The following is a 20,655-nucleotide window of genomic DNA, read 5'->3' as shown; positions in this document are numbered from 1 at the left end:
ACCTGCCCCTTTCCCCCGTGGTGCCGGAAGCCATAGGACGTCACTTGGGGAAGTCACGAGGCGGCAGCCATGTTTACAAAGCAAAGGCTTTTTTATTAATATGCCGGAAATCTGGAGACACAGTGGGTTTTCCAGGTTAACAAATCACCAATGTACAAAACCTTACAGCGTTGCTCCCTCTATCCATACAAAATGATTGTCACATGGTGCGGAGTAAGGCTGGGTTGGGGGAGGGAAGCGAGCAGGAGGGGCCAGCTGGCGTCCCCCCCACCCCCAAAGCGGGGCGGGGGTACAATGCCATCATGGCCAAGGGCAGGTTGGTAAGGTTGACCTTGGTTTCATTCGGCTAGGACATGGGTGGTGAGAGGGCATCTGAGCTGGATGATGTCCCAGGTCCCTCAGATCTCACAGGCCTGGGTGACCCCGAGGGGCCAGCTTGTCCTTAGCCTCAATGACAAGGGTGCCCTCTCCTGACCGGGGTCTGGCCCGCAGCAGGATTGCCGCTGCATTCCTCCCACCTAGCCAGAACCAGGGCCTTTCTCAGAGGACAGGGCTGGAGGGAGGACTAGATCTGACCCGTCCTGGTACCACCGCCACACCAGGGGCCTCAACTACCCTGTCGTCCCTCCCTGGTTCACCAGGGGAAGGGACTAGAATGAGGCTCAAACACTCAGGGCAGAGGGCCTATCCTCCTTTGAAAGCTGTCCCTTGACTCCTGATTCCAGAATACCCATTTCAACACACAAATGCTAAAAGGCACCCAATTGTGCAAATAAATAAAAGTTCCTTCTCCGGAGAGGGCAAAGGGTTCTGGCCTGGGCTCGGTGCAGCAGGGCTGCGGGCGTCCAGAGACAGAGGACAAGGCCAGTCTCCTGATGCCCCGTGGGGATCTCCCTGGTTCACTGTTTCCCCAAAGGGCTGTGCTTTAAAAACAGAAACAAACGTCCACCGCTTCTCCCCTGGTGAGGGGCACAGCTGTACTATACTGGCTCTAGAATCAGCCCCTCCAGGGCCGCCCTCGAGAAGCCTTGGCCTTGGGGATGGCGGGGGAGAGGCGGTGGGGGATCCCAGCATGGCTCCCCTGGGATCAGGCCATACCCTGCTAGGAGGAGGGCGTGGCAGGGGGAAACTTCTGCCCACCCACCTTCCCGTCCTGGGAGGCAGTGGAGGCATCTGGAAAGCTGGGGTCAGAGCAGGATGCCCAGCAGGGGCTGCTTCCCCTGCCCCCTGCCGACCCTTTTCATCCCACCGCCTCCTGCACCGTGCTCGGTTTGCAGCCCAGCAGAGCTGAACCAGAGCTCCCTCTGTTCTGACCCTGCTGCTCCTGCCAACGCCAACAGCGCTCACTGGGGCTGCCAACCCCAACGCCTGCTCTGGATTCAAGCACTGGTCCTACCCCAACCCTGCTGATCTCAGGAGAACCCCCACAAGATATAGGGGGGACTCGGTTAACTGAGGGCTCACCTGAACCTAGCTGTGCCAGTGAAGAACCCTGGGGCAAGCCAGGTCCCCATTCTGGCCTCAGTGGAGTCCACGGAGGGGACTGCTCAAGGTGGGTTCGTGGTGGGGGGGGAGCTGTCCCAGTGGACAGGCAGGGGCTCAGCCGCAGGCCTGCCGTGGACCTCCCACAGTGAGCGTTTGCTCCGTGCACCCCTTCCCAGCAGCAGAACCTAATGCACAATGTGAAGGATCTGCCATTGTCTTTAGCAGAATTCTGTAACCAAGATGTCTCTGCCGGAACAAGATAATCACAAGGAAAAGGGTTCTAGTGGCAAAAGCCCGTCTCAGGAATGGGTCGGGCAGCCATCAGCCCGGCCCTCTTGCTTGCTTTCCTCCATCTGAGAGTCTAAAGGAGGCCATTTTAGAAGGATCTGCAGCAACGAGGGTTAAACCAAAGGAAGTGTGGGAGAGAAGGCTTACAGAGCCAGGATGTGAAATTCGCGCAATCACGCGCAATCTCACGCTGCCCAGAACTGGCTGAGATCCGACCGCATGGGCATGATCACACCCCTTGAGTACTCTATCCATTAGGTCCTAGGGACTGGTCCCCCGAGGAAATGTTCTATTATATTATCATATATATAGAAATACTAACCCACATCCTAAGTGGTTTTGTCCCTAAAGCAGGCCAGACACCCCGTGACGCGGGCCGCAGGGAAAGTTAGTGGGGAAGCGGTCAGCTGGGATGTGGGTGTGAGTGCAGCCTTGGGAAGACGGTGTGGATCTGGCCTAGGGAGGGCTGGCCCACTTTGAAGGCGAGCCCTGCAGAGATCGGTAGGATCTATCCAAGTGGTCTTTTTCTGAAGAGGCCTTCTGGAACTTTCCACGTTAGGCAGAGCTCACGGCGGCCTGACCCCCCCCAAACCAGAGTGACCTCTGGGGTTAAAAACAGGGCAGGGTGGTTACACACCAAACCCCATCTTGTCTTTTACTCTTCGTATATATAAATATGTGCATATATATGAATGCATGTGCGTGCACACACACACGCGCATTTTTTTTCAATATGTCGTAGTAAAATAATACTATTGTGTTATTGCATAGAAGAGATGGCTGTCGTGCTGGGGCTAGGTGACGGTCTGGGAGCGCTGGCGGCCGCCTGGGAGCTGCTGGGTGGTGGGGACCTGGCCGCTGCCGATGAGCTGTCCCTGCCGCTCCTCTTGCTCGCGGGCGTGCTCCTCGTACCACTCCTAGAGCAGAGTGCAGACGGGGCGCTGAGCGGGCGGCACCCCTCCCAGCCAGCCCCGCACCTGCCGCAGCCCGAAGAGCCCCCACCCCACCCTGCCCTGGGGCACACAGCGGGCAGCGGGAGCCAGCCTCACTCAGGATACCCCTGGGCCTGCTGGGAATTCTGCATGTGGCCCAAACAGAAAAAAATTACTGTGAAATCTTTCCCTTGTTAGAGGTTTGCAAGCCTCCTTATAAATATTCTCCTTGGCACATATCATCTCTTTAAGCGAGGCCCAGGTAGTCATAATCATTCTCTGTTTGATTGTGAACATAATCTTTTGTCCTTCACAAAGGGATTCCCCGGTGTTATCCCTTTCGAGCGTGGCAGGAACCGTGTCCTCATGGACACCTGAGAAAACCGAGGCTTAGAAGTTGTACGAAGCTGGATGAAGTTGAGAGCCTCTCCTAACTCCCATGTTGCTTTTGCTCCCCTCCAATAAGGCTGTGAGAGCATTTTGCAAAAAAAACCGTAACCCACCAAAGACCCATAATGTTTTGTCATCTGACATTTTCAGAGACAGGTGATTGAGGAATTAGAAAAGCTACCGTAGGTGTTTAAAGAATCTGAGCCACAGAACTTGAGAGCTTAAACAAGACTGAGATGGCCTTCTTTCTGTGCCCCCTCACTGTACAGAGGGGGACGCTGAGGCTGGGAGTGGGCAGAGGACAGAGGACAGCAGCAGAGTGCATGCCCACGTTGGAGCCAGAGACTGTCCCCCTTTCACAGGTGTGAACAGACTGAGGGACGTGCCCAAGGTCACAGAGCCAGCAATCAAACCCAGGTCTCACGATGCCGAAGTTCGTGTGAGTTTCACATCTCTGCGGCCCCAGTTTCACGAACCACTATGTGTCCACAGCCCTTGTGTTCTCACAGAGAATGTGAGTCAGCTTGGCGTGCTGCAGCCTCCCTGCCTTCTGGGCGAGGACATTGGTCATCACTGTCCCAGTGAAAACAGAGGGTTTCTGGCTGTTAGGATGCCAGACACAGCAGAGTCCGATGGGTGGCGTGGGAGACTCTCCCCTGAGCCCTGGGACCTGGAGGCTGAACGGAAGACCCAAAGCACAGCTCATGTGCTGGTGGCCTGTGCTCTGTGGGTTCTGTCTGGAATGCAGGGTGTCAGCCCACATGGTGCTTTGCAAGATTGTTTACCTAGCTCTCAATGTGGAAAGGCAGGGAGGTTTTACTTAAAAAAAAAAAAAAAAAAAAAAATTGACTTCTCCCTTCTCTTAAATTAGAACCACCACAAAAAACCCTCAAACAGCCCAAACACCCAAGGGATCCAAGGCCCCAGGAGAACCTGATGGCCCCGAGAGGAGGCTGCCTTCTCTGACGAGCCCGGCCCTTGCCAGCTCTCCGGGGCCTGCACCCCCCTCTTGCCCATGACGTCTCCTGCTGTACACACCGCAGTTGCGGCTCTGGCTCAGAGTCAGAAATCGGGATAGGTTCTGGAGAATGCTCAAGCGGGAGGGCCGTATGAGAGAGCTGCTGGTGTTGGGGAAGGGCCAAGGGTTCACGGCCGAGCCCGAGCCCTGCCCAGCGCTGCGTCCCAGACACCACTGGCGGCGGCCCAACAGATGGCCCCGATCCCCGCACTGCGCCTCCTGACTCCACACTCAGGGTAGGGACAGGACGGTAGCCCCCGCTCCGCAGCAGGGAGGCCCACCCCCAGGCAGGAGCTGGGGGTGAGGGTCTAGGCAGCGGAGGCAGGGGCACGCCTACCTGAATCTCTTCTTGGTACATCTTTAGGCTCAGGTCACTTTTGGTCCTTGATCTCCGTCCCAGAAACACCACGGTGTTTTGCTAAGAAAGAGCGGAGGCTTAGGATCGGTCCAAGCGGTGCCCTGCCTCAGCTGGCTTGAGGGGATGACAGTGGGGAGGCCCTCCACTAAACCGAAACCTGTCCCCTCCATCGGAGGCGGCCCCGAGGCTCCTCACCTCATGTCTCTCCATCTGGGAGAGGACCTTGAGCAGCCGGGCGACGTCCGAGGTGGCTCCTCGCACCTCTCGGTAGAGCTCCAGGACAGCAACCAGCTCATCTTTGGAGATTTCCTTCTCGAGGGTGATGCCACCATCAACTGTAGAGGGGAGGCCAGGGCTGGGAAGGAGCCTGGGGCTCAGAGCCCCCCGATCTGGCTTGGTCTGGTGCAGCCCTCCTCCCTGCGGCCCCAGCGGGCGTCCTAAGGTTCCCTCCGAGCAAACCCGCATCAGCACGACGCACCCCCCACCTCCTGCCATCTGGCACGCATGTCCCCTCCCCTCCCTTTGCTGTGGGCGCCGGGGGCACTGGTTGGGCCAGCAGCTTATAGGGGACAGAGGGTTTCGGCAGGGAGTCTCTGAGCCAAAACGGTCAGATGGCCGGATAAGACAGAGATTTGGAAACAGGTATGTGGTGGCTCTGATGGAGAATCTGGAAGGATCAGCACACACAAAGCTCTGCACCTCGGAACAGGCAAGGCCATTATCCCAGCTGCAGTCATCCAGTTGCGGAAGGATGAACTACTGGTCCGACATTGACACCCTTTAGAACCACACTGTGACCATGTGATTTAGAGATTCGAAAAGGACAGCCAGCTATGGAGGACAAGTGTCTGGAGGCGTGGGAGGGCGGGGCAGAGGGCTGCTGTGTTCACAATAGGCCTTTCTCTGCTCTGCAATTCTTCTCATCTTGGACATGGACTATTTTTATTTTGAACATGAGATCGACAGCATTGTTCCGTCATTAAGTATTTGAAAAGCAATGCACACGAGAGAGGTAACAGATACACCAGACAGATATGCTGAACTGCCAGAAGCCTGGACAGCCAGACAGCGGGGCCGGACAGCCAGACAGCCGACAGCTGGGCAGCCAGCCAGACGAGCAGCGGGAAGGCTCCGGCCACGGCTGCTTTTACACACCTTCCGAGTCCTGGTTCTTGCGGCTGTAGTTCATTCGGAAGACGAAGGCCTCGAGGATGAAGGCGACAATGATGGTCATCACCACCTGGCCAGGCGCAGAGAGCGGGAGGGCGGGCATGTGAGCCGCTGCGGGGCCCGCACCCAGCAGAGCCCGGTCAGATGCTGACGCCGGGCCCCGGCCCCTCCTCCCCGGGCGGCCGCCCACCAGGCAGGGGAAGCTGGAGAGTCTGAGTGATGAAGGGCAGAGAGTGTGGCTGGGGACCTACCATGGTCACGATGTAAAAAGTCATGAAGTAGAGGCGGCTCCAGTGTGAGGTCTGAGAGGTGACACCTTCCTGGGGACACAGGGGGAGGCCAGTGAGTGGGCACCCAGGCAGGGCCAGGTCACTGTGCACTCAGGCCACTCCACGGTCCCCCGCATGCCCAGCTCTTTACGGACCCTGCCCAATCTGCCCGGGGGTGTGGCAGACACAGGAGGGGGCCCTCACTCCCAGGGCCTAAAAACTCCTCTGTGCTGCATGAGCCCTGGACGCTCCCCAGGGTGGCAGTGTTCAGGACTGACATGGGCGGTCTTTGTCCCAAGCAGGGGTGGAAGACTTGGAAGAATTTAAGGAATGGAAAACCAAACCCAACAACCCTTGCCACACTGTTTCTTGACAGCAGTGGAAGAAGGACAGAGACCCACAGGCTAACTGGCATCTCTGGGCCGCTAGGGGATGTGGTGGGGGGGAGGCAGGGACAGAAGCAAGTCCAGCAAACGCAGAGGGCTGGCTCCTGGGGCCCATCTCGCACTGCAGGCTCTCTGCAGAACCCCAACCCTGTGTGACCCAGGCCCCCAACCCCGACAGGGAACAGAAGGGCGAGGCATCCCATCGGGGGCCGGGCAAGGCCAGAGCTGGTCTCAGAGGATGGTGGGAAGATGCCCCCAGGAGTTGACCGAGGTCCTTACCATAATGATGTACCAGTTGTTGACAACTGTGAGCTCGAACAAGGTCACTGCCAAAGGGAAGGGGGAATGAGGAGTGTTTCAATCAGACTCCCTTTTTCCAAGTCTGTTTCAAGTGGCCTCTCTCTGCCTATCCTGGGTACCACGCACCTAGATGGTGGCGTCCCCGTCTGCCAGCTTGGACTGTGTGTTCCAAGCGCCCCCCCTGTAGGGAGTGCTGCCATCTTGGCCTGGCCCCCAGAGGGCATGCCTCCGCCTCGGCAGCCTGTGACCAACCAGGGCTGGGGGTGGGCCGTGGGTGTAGAGCTGGGATGCCATGAGGGGCTCCCCTTCCTCTTGAGCTGTGTCCTGCCCCGGCCCCAGCCTCTCCGTGGAACCCGAGCTGGGGGCTGGGGTGAGTGCAGGGCACTGTGGTGGGCTGGTGTGGCTGTCCCAGCCTGCAACTGTGGGGTTGTGACTGGGGGGGGTTCCCTAGCCTCAGGCTGTCCCCCTCCCAGCAGAGCATGAAGCACCTCTGTTCCCAGGAATGAAACCTGGTGGGGAGTGGGTGCTGGGATCTGGCCTGCACCCCTGCGGCAGGGCAAACCATGGACCCCACTGAGGCTCCAGAGGACTCGGGAAAGTGTCGCAAACAGCTCAGACTGGGGAGGCCTCTGACAGCTCTGCTAGGCTGCGTCTGGGGCCCGCGGTGACCAAGGCAGCGTACCCGGGGACTGTCCCGCCTGTGGCCTCTGCACTCACCGAAGCTGTTCAGGATGTTGTCAAAGTTATTGAGATAATAATAGCCTTCATCCACAACGGTCTTATTGCCCACGGTGTGATTGAGCCAGCGGTAGGCGTCAGCCACGGTGCTGGTACTGGCCAGGGAGACAGAGGGGCAGGGGGAAGGTCACAAGAAAATCGGTCACCTCGACAGAGGACAGAAGGCTTAAGCGAACAAGGCTCTGACCAGGGAGCCGCCGTCCTGGCCCAGCCCCCAGCTCGCTGGCCCATGTTCCTGGCTCAAGGGAGGCCCTCGGCTCCTCTCACTGGCTGGGCATTGCTGGGGACTCCTAGGCTTGCCTCCTGCTTATCTGCGTCCATCTGGCATTTCTCTGCTACCAGCGAAGCTGTCTCCCTCCCAGCTACCGGAGGGAGACGCTAGCAAGGGAGAGAAAGGCGGTGTCTCCCCTGGTTCTCCCCATCTGTGACCCCATGCGGGGGAGAGCTCCTTGCCGGGCTCGCCCCAGCACCAGGCGGGAGTGCTCCGAAAGGCTGCCCCTGTTCTGAGAGCTTATTTGCGGCTTTCCTTCTAGTCCTTTCTGGCTGCTCTGTTAACATTCATGCTGACGTTTCTACCCGTCTGGTCCTCGGGCCCCCAGGGAACTTGTTCAGAGGGCAGAGTCCCAGGCCTCGGGCGGCTGCCCTGGTGACTCTGGCCCACTGTGGACTTTGTGGCCAATGCTGTCGGCCTCTGGTTCTGAGCTCAGCCCGACACTCAAAATGGCTGCCAGCGTCTTTGGAAGGAGTTTGTGCTTGAGGCCTCAGGGGCTAAATTTTTGAAGAGAACACTGTGACTAGAGAATTAACATCAGAGCACACTGCTTTCGTCGTGGCGGCTTGGAGGAAGGGAGAGGTCACGGGAGCTTGTGCTCCCCACGCTCTACCCCTGTCCCCAAAGGCCTTCCTGTGGGTGACCATCGGCCTAATGCTGCCAGGCGGCCCGAGCTGATGTGTCTGCCGAGTCCCCACTGCCCCCAGACAAGTGGGAGGAAGCCATAGGACTCGGGCCTCAGGCCGCTCCTGGTTCAGGGGAGGCCTTCAGACCTCAGCCCAAAGGGCGAGGGGACGGAGGCCTGCTTGGGGACGGGGAAACCTGCTCAGATGTCCTCGCCTCAGAGACAGCCCTCTGATTCCAGGTCCCTCACTTAGCTATCGTACTCCACTAAGCCCTCGAAAGCAAAGCAAAGTGATTCCCGGGGCTTCGAAGGGTGCTGGGGCTTGGAGAGGTGTGTCCCTGCGGCCCCCGAGCCTGCCGGGGACCCGCTCAGCGGGGCTGGGGGCAGCGCGCCAGTCCTGGCTTGGTTCCTCTGGAAACACGGAGGGGGCAGGCAGGGCCAGGCCCCCGCTGTGTACTCACTTGCAGCAGTTGGGGTAGAGGATCCCACAGAAGAATTCCATGCCCACGATGGCGAAGGAGTAGTAAAAGATGAGCAGGGTGAGGCCGAGGCTGGGGAGGAGGGTCAGAAGGGACAGGGTGACTGGGGGCCAGGCAAGAGAGACCGACCGGCGCCTCCGGCAGCCCCAGCATCCTCAGACCCACTGCGCTGACTGATGGACAGGCATGCCCCTAGCCAGGTTTACCAACTGGAAAGTGCCTGCAGGGAAGGGGCCTTGTGATTCAGGTCTGGGGTCAAAAACGGCTCAAGTCAGGACTCTATTAACAGATGCCCCTTTACCAGAGATTCACCCCTTACCTGTGAAGGTAGACTCACAGGTGACCCCTTACCTGTGAATGTAGACACAGGTGGTAAGTGAGTTGACAGCTCCCTGCCCTCCCTACTAAATATTTCAGACAGGTCAGTGGAGAAAAGTGGTACCAGGGAGACCTGTGGTGGTCAACATCTCAGTCTCCTTGGAGACCCGCCAGACCCTCGATGTCAGTCCTTTCCGGGCCGCCTCCTCTCCCCCATCTACCACCCAGCTGCCCCCCTGGGGGCACAAGCCTCGCGACGCCTGGCCCTGGGGACCCAGAGGCAGGGCCGTACCTGGCCATCCGGGGCAGCAGCTCAAACATGGTGTCCAGCACATTGCGGTAGCGCTTTTTCAACTTAAACAACCTGAGGGAAGAGACCGGGGGGCGCTCAGACGTCGGCATGGCCGCAGCCCTGCTCCCCGGCACGGGCTGGAGGGGACGGCCCGGGGCCTCTTGCCCACCTGAGCCCTGCTGCCCTCCCTGCCGCCAGCCCGGGGGCATCTCGCCAGTCTCCTCCTTGGGGGAGGCAGGCATTTACCAAGAGAGCCAGGAGGCTCTGAGAGGGGCAAGGCCTCGCTCAGCACAGCGAGGCAAAGCCTAGAAAGAAGGGAACAGAAGCCACACCTGCAGACGAGCCAGGTGCATGGTGGCTCAGTGGTTAGGCAGCCAACAAAGGGCCGCCATGTATGGGGAGGAAGCGGACGTTCCCCCAACCCCGGCCCCCACTACTGGGGCACAGCTGCGGGTTCTTCCAGAGAGATGCTGCCCCTGACCGCCATCCCCACCTCCACCTCTCCTCCCAGGAGCGACACGTATGGGATCGGGGCAGGATACACACGAGGAGACCCAAGCTTCTGAAGACACCAAGAGCTCCCGACCCCCAGGTGGTAAGGGGGGGGGGTCTGTGGAGCAGTGCCTTACTGATTCCCCACAGCCATCTCTGCGGAAAAGGTGAGACCCAGGGAGGGTTTTTCTTGACAAGACGCTGTGCCAGAAAAGCTCGGGGGCCCCTCAAAACTCCCCTTGCACCCTCAGAGGCTGTGGCCTTCTGGTTTACGACTGTGAGCATGTGCATCTTTGTGGCTGCAGGCCGAGGTCACCTGTGCTGTGGGCCAGGTTTCCCCTCCACAGTCAGAGGCAACCATCTCCGGGATGTGGGGAGGCGGGCAGGCCGCACGCCCCCCACAGGTGGAGACAGGCTGGGCACCTCCGCAGTGGGGTGCGTCTGACACCAGGCTCGTGAATCTTCCGGTGCCCTCCTGCCACTTCCCAGACCAGTCCCAAGGCTTTCCCCGCCCTGCCCCTGCCCCTGTCACCTCAGCAGCTGGAGGGGACGCAGGACGACTATGAAATAAAAGGGCTCCATGTCGAAGGCCAGAGCCAGCAGTCCCAGGAAGGCGAACACCGTGACCGAGAAGTCGAACCTGGGAGGGAAAGGGAAAAGCAGCGGTCCATTCGGCCTGCCCGGGCCCGCCTCCGTCCCGCAGCGCCCCAGCCCTGTTCTCAGTGCCCCCTTCCAAGGAGCCCACAGGAGGACCCCAGCAACAGCAACAGGAAGCGGCTTCCTGCCGCCTTGGGGTTTCTGAGGCCGGCTTGGCTGGACCCCCAGGACAGCACACACAGCAGGGATCAGAAATGCCCAGAAACCCCCCTCCTGAAGGTCCTGCACTGGTCTAATGGCAGACGTCAGGTTACACGGGTAACCTCTGACCCCGACGAGGTTACTGAGGGAAGGGGCAGGATGGGCAGGTCAGATCCCCCCAAGGCCGGCCAGCCAGCCCTGCTGGAGCCAGGGGCCTTCTCTCCTCTGCAGACACCCACGGAGACTCTGAAACAGCAATGGTGCACATCCCCCTACTGCTCTTCCTCGACTCTTCTCTATCTGCCAAGACCAAGACCTCATGAGTATAGCCTGACTTTGTGGGCGAGTTCACTTCAGTGGGCGGTAAGTGGCCTTGGAGGTCTCTGTGGAATGGGGACAAGAGCCACTCGGGGCTCTTCACCACCCCCAGCTAGCGGCTGACCAAGGTGGGTGGGGAAGCTTCCTCCTCTGTCGGAATCATGGTTTTTATGGAGGAGAAAAGAGCGTAGTTGCTGGCGATGGGTGCAGGGACTAAAGGACTAGGCAGAGCCAGCCGGCCTAAGGACCCTTAAGAGGCCATGTCTAGGAGGAAGGGGCAAGGGGGGCCTGATGCTGGCAAGTCCCAGAGCCACACGCAGAACTGCTCCAGCAGACAAAGGCCTTGTCCCTGTCCTCGGCCCCTCCTCCTGCCACAGCAGGCCACGGTGTGTGCTGTAGGTGTGTAGGGAGAGGACCCGCGGCTCTTGCAGTCTCAGACATGGTTAAGAAACATGCACTTCACTCACAGATTCCACCCGGAGGACAGGTATTCCACGGGGCCAAGGCCAGCAACCTTCAGGAACAGCTCCACCCCGTATACTGGGAACAGGAGGAGGCCATTAGTAGAGGCCCCGCCCCCAGCCCCACCCACACCTGGCCTGGCTCCGTTTCCCGCTGAGGCTCTTCTGAGGTCTCCAGCCTCCCCTCCCAAGGCCAGTATTTAAGACAAGCAGTTCAGCAAAGCCACGTTCAGAAACCTACTAGTCAGAAAGACGACGTAACTCCAGGGCACATGCTTGGAGAAGAAGTTCCCACCTGTGAGACAAGAGGCGGGAGGTCAAGCGGTGGGGCCTGGCGTGCCCACAGGACCAGCCGGTCCCCCAGCCGGGGCTCACCTTTCAGCATGAAGGTCTCCACAAGGATCCAGATCCCATTGACTGCCACCACCAAGTCTGCAAACAGGCCCGTAATAGAGAAAATACAGATAGGTGTGCAAATCGAGAACTCACAGCAGCAGCCCCCCCGGCTACCTTCCCGGCGGCCCCCGGGAGATGCTCCACATACCCATGTGATGGATGGCTTCCTTCCGCTCAGTGCTTTTACATGAGCTACATCAGCCAGTGGTTTCACTTAGAAAATGGCTACAGGTTTCTAAAAGCATGCTCTATGTCACCGTAGGGATACCAGTTGTTTTTCAGTAAAACCCACAGGCCATTCCAAGTCGGTGTAAAAGTTGCATGAGTATTAAAATGGTTGCTCTTCCCCAGAGACAGGTGATTTTAAGATGACTGCATGAGCTAGTTAGCAAAATGACATATTCATTTGGCCTTTTACATACGAATCCCAGTTCTAGCGAGCCACCCCCATGACATACTAGCAAAACACAAAACAAGGTGTCCTGCAAGCCACCTGCTGGAGCACTGATCATGAGAGCAAAAATCTAGAAGTGCTCTAAATGATCAACAGGGGACTGGCTGGATCAACTATGACACGTTCATGAAATGGTGAAGTATCAACTCTAAAAAGAAATGAGGACTATCTCTCTATATTGATGGGGAGTGGTCTCTGGGATATATTGTTAACTGAAAAAAGCAAGGTGGGAAAAAGTGTATATAAAGTATGCTATCGTTAAATTAAGACTCGGGGATAGGCATATATGTGTATCTACTTACAGCTTTTAAAAAATGGAAGAAGAAACCAAAATAGAAGTTACCCATTGGAGGAGGTTTGACAGGATGTAAATGAGATATCCTTAAATATACTTTGTTTTATAGATCTGACTTGGAACCACGTAGACAATTTACATAAGTATAAAACAAAGTTAGATGTAAAAAAAGCAATCCCTGAAAATCAAAAATAAAATGAAATAAAGAAACCTAAATGTGTGTCCAGTTGGTGACACCCCCACGTTGAGAAAGGACCACTACAGGTGACCTTGACACGTGTCATGTGAATGTATGTCCCCAGAGGGATGTTCTAGTCACTGTGTTGCTGGGACTGTGTTGGGATTACTGTCTGGAGACAGTTATGAGTCTACTGTGGGATACAGCAAATGAGTGACTGTGTGAGTGGTGTTGGGAACCAGGATTTTAAGACGGGGGCGAGGGGAGAATCTGGATATGAAAGAATGAGGAAGTTCGGTAAAAATGCAATAGTCCTGAATCTGAATTAGAAAAGTCAGGATAAACTCCTGATATGGTTTATCTTTAAAAACAAAATCCTACCTCTGTCCATGGAAAGGCCTAGAAGTAATAACCAACTCCAAGCTGCGAGCACCTTTAGCATTTCAAACTGTGGTGTCTAAGCACCGTTTCCCACTAAATGGAACCAGAGCTCCTTAGAAAGACTGAATCCCACCAGGCCTCTCCATTAGTACTGTCCAAGACGACTTCCTATGACAATGGAAATTTCCTCCTCTGGGCTGTCCAACTGGTAGTCATTACAAACGGTAGTCATTAGCTGTATGTGGTGACTGAGCACTTGAGATGTGGCTACTGTAGTTTTTCTCATTTTAGTTGCTTAAATTTAAATAGTCACACATGGCAAATTGCTACCACACTGGACAACACAACTCTAGATGTAACTACCAGACCACAGGAAATAAACAATGGAGGAACACGCAAAAACAAGACTGAAGGCCCAACAGTCCCATTTCTTCAACTCACTGTCACAAGACAGAGAAAAGGGATGGAAGAGAAACCTACAGATTGAAACCAACTTAAGTGACAGAGCAACCAACCACATGCTGTGGTTCTGAAATCTGCTTCCAAAATCTCCAGGTCTAGGGAGGGGATGATGAGCCACAGTGAGGGTACAGATGGACAGAAAGACTGGCCATGGGGTGACAGCCATTGAAACTGGGTGATGGGTACGTGGATGCTCATTATCCTCTCCCCACTTTTACACATGCTTGGAATTTTCTATAATAAAAAGTCAACCACACGGCTGCAGGGCTAATCTCTTGCCTCTCCACCTTCTGGAATGGTAAAAGGCTCAGGCAGGATGGGGCCTGGAGCTGTGGTATTTCTCACTTACACATGAAATACTGGAAGGCCTTGGACTTCACAAGGATATTAATTCCTATTTGAAGAGAAGAAATGTTAACATCGAAATCTTCATTTGCAAGGACACTTTCCCCGACCACACACTTCGCACATGTGAGCAATCAGGGTGTTTATGCCCAGGGGTGAGGAAGGAGGGCGTACTCTGAGAGTGACCCCATGCTTGTGCTCAGGCAAGACCACACAGCCAACAGCCGTTCTGGGGAGAGCCCGGCAGCTCGGAGTCAGGATGGAGCACAGTGAAGCTTTGCTGGCCACTGCCAACCTTAACTTGCCGTTGGCCTCAACCCGGGACTATATTCATCCACTTGAGTAACTATCCCTCCATGGAATGGAAAACCCTCTAAAGAATATGGACTAACAGCGATGCCCGAAGCCCTAGCTGCAGGAGAAATCACCAAATAGGATACACCGTCCTGACTCTTGTTCCTAATGGCCCACACCCAAGGCTTCAGGCTTCTTGCACAAGAAATCCCCTGCGAGCTAACCATTCCCCTCCACGGAACTTCAAAACTGGCATTTAATTACGGTGCACACTTGGATTTCAGAATTTTGAATTTTCTGCTGGGCAAGCATGATGTCAGGGATCATCTATGCTCGCTACATATCCTGCCACAGGAGGATGGTCAGAATATGCGATTACGCACAAAGGCAGATTTGAGAAGAGAATCGATAATGTAATCCTACTACCTTTTAGAAAACACACTTACTTGCCTGCTAGGGTGGCCACACTGTCTGTCTCTTGTATACACAGACATTCAGACGCACACATACACACACACCCTGTGAGCATGCTCTTCAAATGCTCATCTGTGGTCTCTGGAAACCTCCATCTGTCCCCAGCTGCCCAGATGTCTTATTCAGGTCAACCTTACCTTTGAAGATGAGGAATGCTGTTCTGGGAAGCTCATCAAACCAGTGTTCTCTATTTCTCTTGGCCTGGCCAGGAAACAGGGCCATGGAGAGGGGGTGTGAGGACCAGTGACCAGAACCTCGCTCTAGGGGCCAGGCTGCCGCTTTCCTGCCCTGCTCCCCTGGCTAACTTGGGGAATAATGAAAACACTCAGGGATGGAAATAAGGACAACGATGCCGCTGTCCACTGAGCCTGTAAATGGAGCCGCGCACATGCCTTCTTTTTACGTAATCCTGAACATAACTGTAGGTAGGGATCATCGTTCTCCCATTTCCCAGGTGAGACAGGCCTTGGGAAGGTTCGGTAACTTGCCTGATGTCCGTGACTAATGGGGTGCTCTTAAGCAGGAAGCTACAGGGCAATGGTCAGGGCACAAGGCGGGGGGCACCTGTAATCCTGCAGCGCAGGGTGCCAAGCCAAGAGCTGAGCTGTTCCAGCCAGGAAGGAGCTGGGCCTCCGGTGTGCTCAGCCTCATCCCCCCACCCCCCAGCAGCTGGCCCCACTCCCTCTCTGGCTCTCTGGTCTTTGCACGAGCACTCACCTTCCACTTCAAGGCAGCAACTTCGTAGATATCATAAAAGTCTTTCAGGCTGTTGTAAGCAACGTGAAAAGGTTAAAAAAATCAGAACCTGTTCTCACTGAGCTTCAGGTCTCCCTTGTCCACCTGTGGTCCCCTTCAATGGGGGAGGGGACATCTGCGAGTTTCAGCACCTCAGGGCCCCAGGGACCCTTACCGGGGGCATTTCATCTCTTCCCTCCAGGTGCCATGCATACTGAATCTGCTTCGTCTACACTGATCACAGACAGCTTTAATCCCCCTGGATGACTGTAACTCTTAGATGGACAGGGACAGAGCCTCCTCTAGCAGAGGACTTAATGGAACGGCTGAGTTCAGCCCAAAGAGAGCTCAGTCACTCGTGTGTCTATAGCTGGCCCGCTTCCTTCCCCAGAAAGAAGAGTTCTGATCGTCAGCAGTCTGGAAGACCATGACTGCCCATGCAGATCTCAGGGCCGTGTGTGTGTGTGTGTGTGTGTGTGTTTATCTGGCTCTGTGGCTCTGCTCACATGGGATTCAGGGCTGAGAATGAGTGGTGGGGCCAGTCCATTTCATGAGCCAAAGCATTCCTTTTTTGTAAAGCTAGCTTGAATTGGGTTTGGGCTGGGCTTCTGTTACTTGTGAAAAGAAACCTGATGAATAATACCGTCTACATGTATAAGAATCTCTGTGGGGAAAACTACTGTCTAACAAGCTTCTTTGCCCAGCCACCTGCTGGGGCCTTTGCCTGCTCCAGCTCCCTCTCATGACTGCCTTTGGCCACCCTGCCCCACCTGGTGTCCACTCTTACCTGAGCAGAGGTGTGTTGCTCTGATTCAGGGCCTTAAAAGTCAGATAACGCTCCATGGCACTCATCCGGGGCCTGTAGAAGCGCATCAGGCCTTCAAACTGCCTGTAGGAGATGCCGGAGGGTCTCTGCGGGGAGAGGACAGACGGCCGTGTGAACACAGGGAAATGCAGAGCCCAGACTGCCCCTTCCCTGGGGGGCAGCCCCTCGGGACAACAAGGGATCCCAGGGCACCTGGCTCGTTCTTATTCCCCCAGGGGCAGAACTCCTGGTTTCTAAAGCTGCTGGCCATGCTGCGCTTAGGGGGCTGCTCAGGGCAAGTGAGGGGCAGCAGGGACCACTCCCCTGCCCAGCCCAGCCCGCACTCCTCCCTACCCGTTGGCTGATGAGTAGGCGGTAGGCATGCTGGATGGCAGTTCGCTTATGCAGCAGCAGAGACTTGAACTTGCGTTTCTCAATGTCATTGAAGGTGTCGAACACCACGGCCAGAAGCTGTGAGAGAAGAACACGGGACCTGGCTCCCCTGCGGGGTGGGCCTCAAGGGGTTGGGCAATTCCAGCCACCCCAGAAGGGGGGCTTCAGAAGACCCTCTCCCCTGTCCCTCATATAGGAAGTCTGTCTCCAAACATCAGCAGAGGAAGGCCATCCCCTGCCACTTGTAAATTTTCTCTCTTCGGATACATGAAGTCATTATTCTACTTCCCCCAAGTGCTTCACTCAGCCTAAGCTTGCGACTGGCTGGGCATTGTTCTAACGGGAAGCGGAGAAAGGACCACACTGGGTTCTACACCCAGTTCATCCCAGTATCATGGCCAGGGAGCCTGTGTCCACTCCAACCTCCGGGCAGGAAGGAACACCGTTGCACAGGATGCTTCTTCCCATGTCCCCTTGTTCCCTGTGAGTCACAGCTCCACGCATGGCCCCAGAAATCAGGGTGGTGGGATAGCCTGCCCTGCAGGGCACAACATTCCCAGGCTGCCTAATTCCAGACCTGGCGTATTAACGACGATGCAGTCTGCATCATCAAAGGGCAACAAGAGGGTGGGAGCAGAATTGAGAGAAGCCTTTTTTGGAAACCCTTTCTTTTTCTCTCAAAAATACTTTGAGGGACACTCTCTTGTCTTTTCCATCCCTTCAAATTGGTCCCCCATTTTCCCCCTTTAGCTCAAGGGAGGGTCAGCAAACTTTTTCTATAGAGGAACAGATAGCAAATATTTTAGGCTCTGAAGTCCAGATGGTGTCTGTTGAAACTACTCAACCCTGCAGCTGTAGCATGAAATCAGCCACAGATGATGCATAAACAAATGGACGTGGCTGTGTGCCAATAAAACTTTATTTATAGAAATAGGCGGTGGGCTGGCTTTGGCCCGCAGGCTGCAGTTTGCTGACCCATGCCTTAGATTTTCACAGCTCTAAATACATTACAAATTGAAGCAAATCAGTTACACAGAATATATTTTTATGATTCTAAACTGACAACAGCATATAAGAACTATAACATGTGTAAAGATAGCCAACATTTTGGTTTTGAAGAATAAAAAAGGAAAATATTTTCCTTTTTAAGACTTCCAGTTTTTAGGACATTTCACAAGTCTACCCCAGGGCAAGTGCTTTCCATTTCTACCCTGGGTCTGACTGTGGTGAGCAGTGTAAGAACGCTTTCCAGAAGTATAAAAATAAACACAAGATTTGGGGCGCCTGGCTGCCTCAGCTGGGAGAGCATGTGACTCTTGATCTTGGGGTTGGGAGTTCCAGCCCACAGTGGACGTAGAGATTACTTAAAAATAAAATCTTTAAAAAAAAATAAATAAATAAACACAAGGGACGCCTGGGTGGCTCAGTCCATTAGGCATCTGCCTTTGGCTCAGGTCATGATCCCAAGGTCCTGGGATCGAGCCCCATGTCGGGCTCCCTGCTCAGCGGGGAGCCTGCTTCTCCCTCTGCCTGGCGCTCCCCCTGGTTGTCCTCTCTCTCTCTCTGACAAATAAATAAATAAAATCTTAAAAAAAAAATAAACGTAAGACTTGATGAAGCCTCTCCGATAGTTCTGGCATTGATGTGTGGTCTCGACACGGGGAATCTGCTGATGGCAAGAACCTTCCTGGTGGCCAGCTGGGCCTTGGCAAACACCTCCAAAGTTCCCAATATGCACGGGGACTTCACGTTCTCCTTAGCAGAGTGCGCCCTGCATTGGCTTTTCTAATGGTTCCCGATTGGTGCAGTGGAAACAGACACGTGGGTGCAGCAGGACGGAGTGGTTAGGAGCAGGGCTCTGCAATCCAACCAGCTCACCCGACCACCCCGAGCTGTGCAGCTGTGGGCAAGTCACTCTGCTGGTCTGGCCCTCAGTTTCTTCATTGGTAAGTTGAGAATCATAACAGTAGCTCCAGGGTTTTTGCGATAAATCATTTAATCCTCATATACAAAGCACTTTGCCCAGTGCCTGGCCACGGCTTCATTAAAGCCAGCTTTTAGAGTTATTTTTTTAATTTATTTACTTTGAGAGCGAGAGAGCATGCGTGCATGAGCCGGGGGGAGGGAAGCAGTGCGGGGGGCATCTCCAGACCCTGAGACCCTGAGATCATGACTTGAGCTGAAATCAAGAGTTGGTCGCTCAACCAACTGAGCCACCCAGGCGCCCCAACCAGCTTTTATAGTTATCCTGACACATGTTTGCTGGGGAAGGAAAGGCCCCAGGGCAGCCTGACCTAACAGGCTGCCTGTAATGCTAACAGCTTGGTAGCAGTACTACCCCGGGGAGGCTGCTACCACTGTAACCAGAGGAACTCGAGTCCCGATAACGCATCTGCTGCCAGGCCACACTTGACTACGGCCTGGGACCCGTTCCCCAAAGGAGGCCGAGAGTGATCCTTACTTCATTCCCTCGGTGCCCAGCACTGTGCTGGTGGGATGGAAGCTTGGGGTGGGGGGGCACGACGCATGCTCACTCACCAGGTTCATGATGAAGTACAGCTCGATGGAGAGGTAGACGATGAAGAAGACACAGGACCAGGGGTTCCGGGAGTAGGAGGGCATCATCACATCTGGGAAACTGGATTTGCAGAACATTACTGCAGGGCCCCACGTCTGCTTTCTCCCTTTCTCCATCTTCCCAGAGGATATCTCTCTTTTCTGCCTTCCCAGCCCCACCCCACCTTCCCCTCCTCTCGGTCCATGGGCTTCCAGCTCATCGGGCCACCCCCATCCCTGGGCACCTGTCTGTGCTCAGGTGTGGAACATTCTTGGCTGAAAAGAGAAGACCCTGTGGCACCAGCAGAGCGCCCAAGCCCAAGCAGAGCCCACACTCACTTGGCTGTGGTCAGAAGGACAAACAGACTGACGATGCTGTTCTCCAGCGTGCTGAAGTACTATAGGGAAAGAAGGCAGAAGAATGCGTTGGCACTAGGAACAGGCCGCCATGGGCCACCTGGAGTGCCCCGCCCTGCCCCTCCTCTCCCCTCCCCACCCCACCAACTCCCCCTCCTCCCAAGGAATCCTGAGGACAGAGGAACGAGCAAATGTGGAGTCCAGCCGCCTCTGCCTTCCTGAACTCTGTGCTTCTGGCAGAAGCAGACAACTCACTGGGACTATTTTCCTAGAGAATCACATGTCTGCACATCGGCTTGGCTCCCCTCCACTGCTCTTTCACCAAATCTGTTCCAGATCTGATCCTGGAAACATGCGTTTCAAGGGCAGGAAAGGGGATTCCCTTGGTGCTTAAGGAAAGGATCGGTTCAAGTATGGGTGACAGGAACTTTCCAGCGCCATAAATTATGCTGAGAGACCTTCCTAATGTGGCCAGGGGGTCACGCTGGCCACCCTGTTTGAAGGGAAAGGCCCCACATTAAAAAAGAAACAGGGACGCCTGGATGGCTCAGTCCGTTAAGCATATGACTCTTGTTTCAGCTCGGGTCATGATCTCAGGGTCGTGGGATTGAGCCCCATGTTGGCGTGGAGCCTGCTTAAGGTTCTCTCTCTCCCTCTGCCCCCCCTCCCATGCATGCACGTGCTCACTCTCTCTAAAAAAACAAACAAAAAAAACAAAAAAAAATTTTTTTAAACACAAAGAACAAAAACAAAAAAGAAAGACAAACACAGAGATTACTTACGGGGTCTGAAGGATCAGGGGAGAACAAGTAGAAACCTAGAAGGTGGCAAAAAACATAAAAAAGGTTAGAGCAGAGGTCCCAAACCCAGACGTCAAAGTATTGCCCAAATAAATGTAAACGAGGGCAGGGGGCAGAGGGCGAGCATCAGGGAGTGGTGGGGACTGCGGCATTCTGGAGAACACACCGTGCTCTGTCTAAAGGAGCAGGTGTGCCTGGACACGGCAGAAATGCTGCCATTTGGGAATGTGGCCCAAGAACCAGAGTCTACTGTTTGTAAAGGCTGGGTGTATAGCATGGTGACTAGTTAACAATACTCTATCATATATTTGGAAGTTGCTCAGAGAGTAGATCTTGAAAGTT

The 20,655-nt window shown here is 55.2% G+C and overlaps 1 protein-coding gene across 4 annotated transcripts in view; it reads right to left on the bottom strand.

The window, feature by feature from the left end:
• Positions 1–68: 68 nt before the first annotated feature.
• TPCN1 (two pore segment channel 1) overlaps positions 69–20,655 on the bottom strand; it is a 65,160-nt gene continuing 44,573 nt past the window's right edge. For all 4 annotated transcript variants that reach the window (XM_035017051.1, XM_035017050.1, XM_035017052.1 and 1 more), the window contains exons 8-28: positions 20,296–20,330; positions 19,496–19,554; positions 19,139–19,238; positions 16,562–16,678; positions 16,190–16,314; positions 15,385–15,433; positions 14,805–14,868; positions 13,904–13,948; positions 11,764–11,820; positions 11,630–11,683; positions 11,395–11,467; positions 10,344–10,451; positions 9,320–9,391; positions 8,692–8,781; positions 7,314–7,429; positions 6,576–6,622; positions 5,893–5,961; positions 5,627–5,711; positions 4,667–4,806; positions 4,451–4,531; positions 69–2,690 (exon numbers count right to left, since the gene is read on the bottom strand). In XM_035017051.1, the coding sequence (XP_034872942.1) occupies positions 2,568–2,690; positions 4,451–4,531; positions 4,667–4,806; positions 5,627–5,711; positions 5,893–5,961; positions 6,576–6,622; positions 7,314–7,429; positions 8,692–8,781; positions 9,320–9,391; positions 10,344–10,451; positions 11,395–11,467; positions 11,630–11,683; positions 11,764–11,820; positions 13,904–13,948; positions 14,805–14,868; positions 15,385–15,433; positions 16,190–16,314; positions 16,562–16,678; positions 19,139–19,238; positions 19,496–19,554; positions 20,296–20,330 (1,709 nt within the window). In that variant the 3' untranslated portion in view covers positions 69–2,567. The remainder of the gene's footprint in view (positions 2,691–4,450; positions 4,532–4,666; positions 4,807–5,626; positions 5,712–5,892; positions 5,962–6,575; positions 6,623–7,313; positions 7,430–8,691; positions 8,782–9,319; positions 9,392–10,343; positions 10,452–11,394; positions 11,468–11,629; positions 11,684–11,763; positions 11,821–13,903; positions 13,949–14,804; positions 14,869–15,384; positions 15,434–16,189; positions 16,315–16,561; positions 16,679–19,138; positions 19,239–19,495; positions 19,555–20,295; positions 20,331–20,655) is intronic.

The sequence above is a fragment of the Mirounga leonina genome, unplaced genomic scaffold (genome assembly GCF_011800145.1).
Source record: "Mirounga leonina isolate KUSES-001 unplaced genomic scaffold, KU_Mleo_1.0 Mir_171, whole genome shotgun sequence".
Lineage (NCBI taxonomy): Eukaryota > Metazoa > Chordata > Mammalia > Carnivora > Phocidae > Mirounga > Mirounga leonina.
This window is presented reverse-complemented; position numbering and strand designations above follow the sequence as displayed.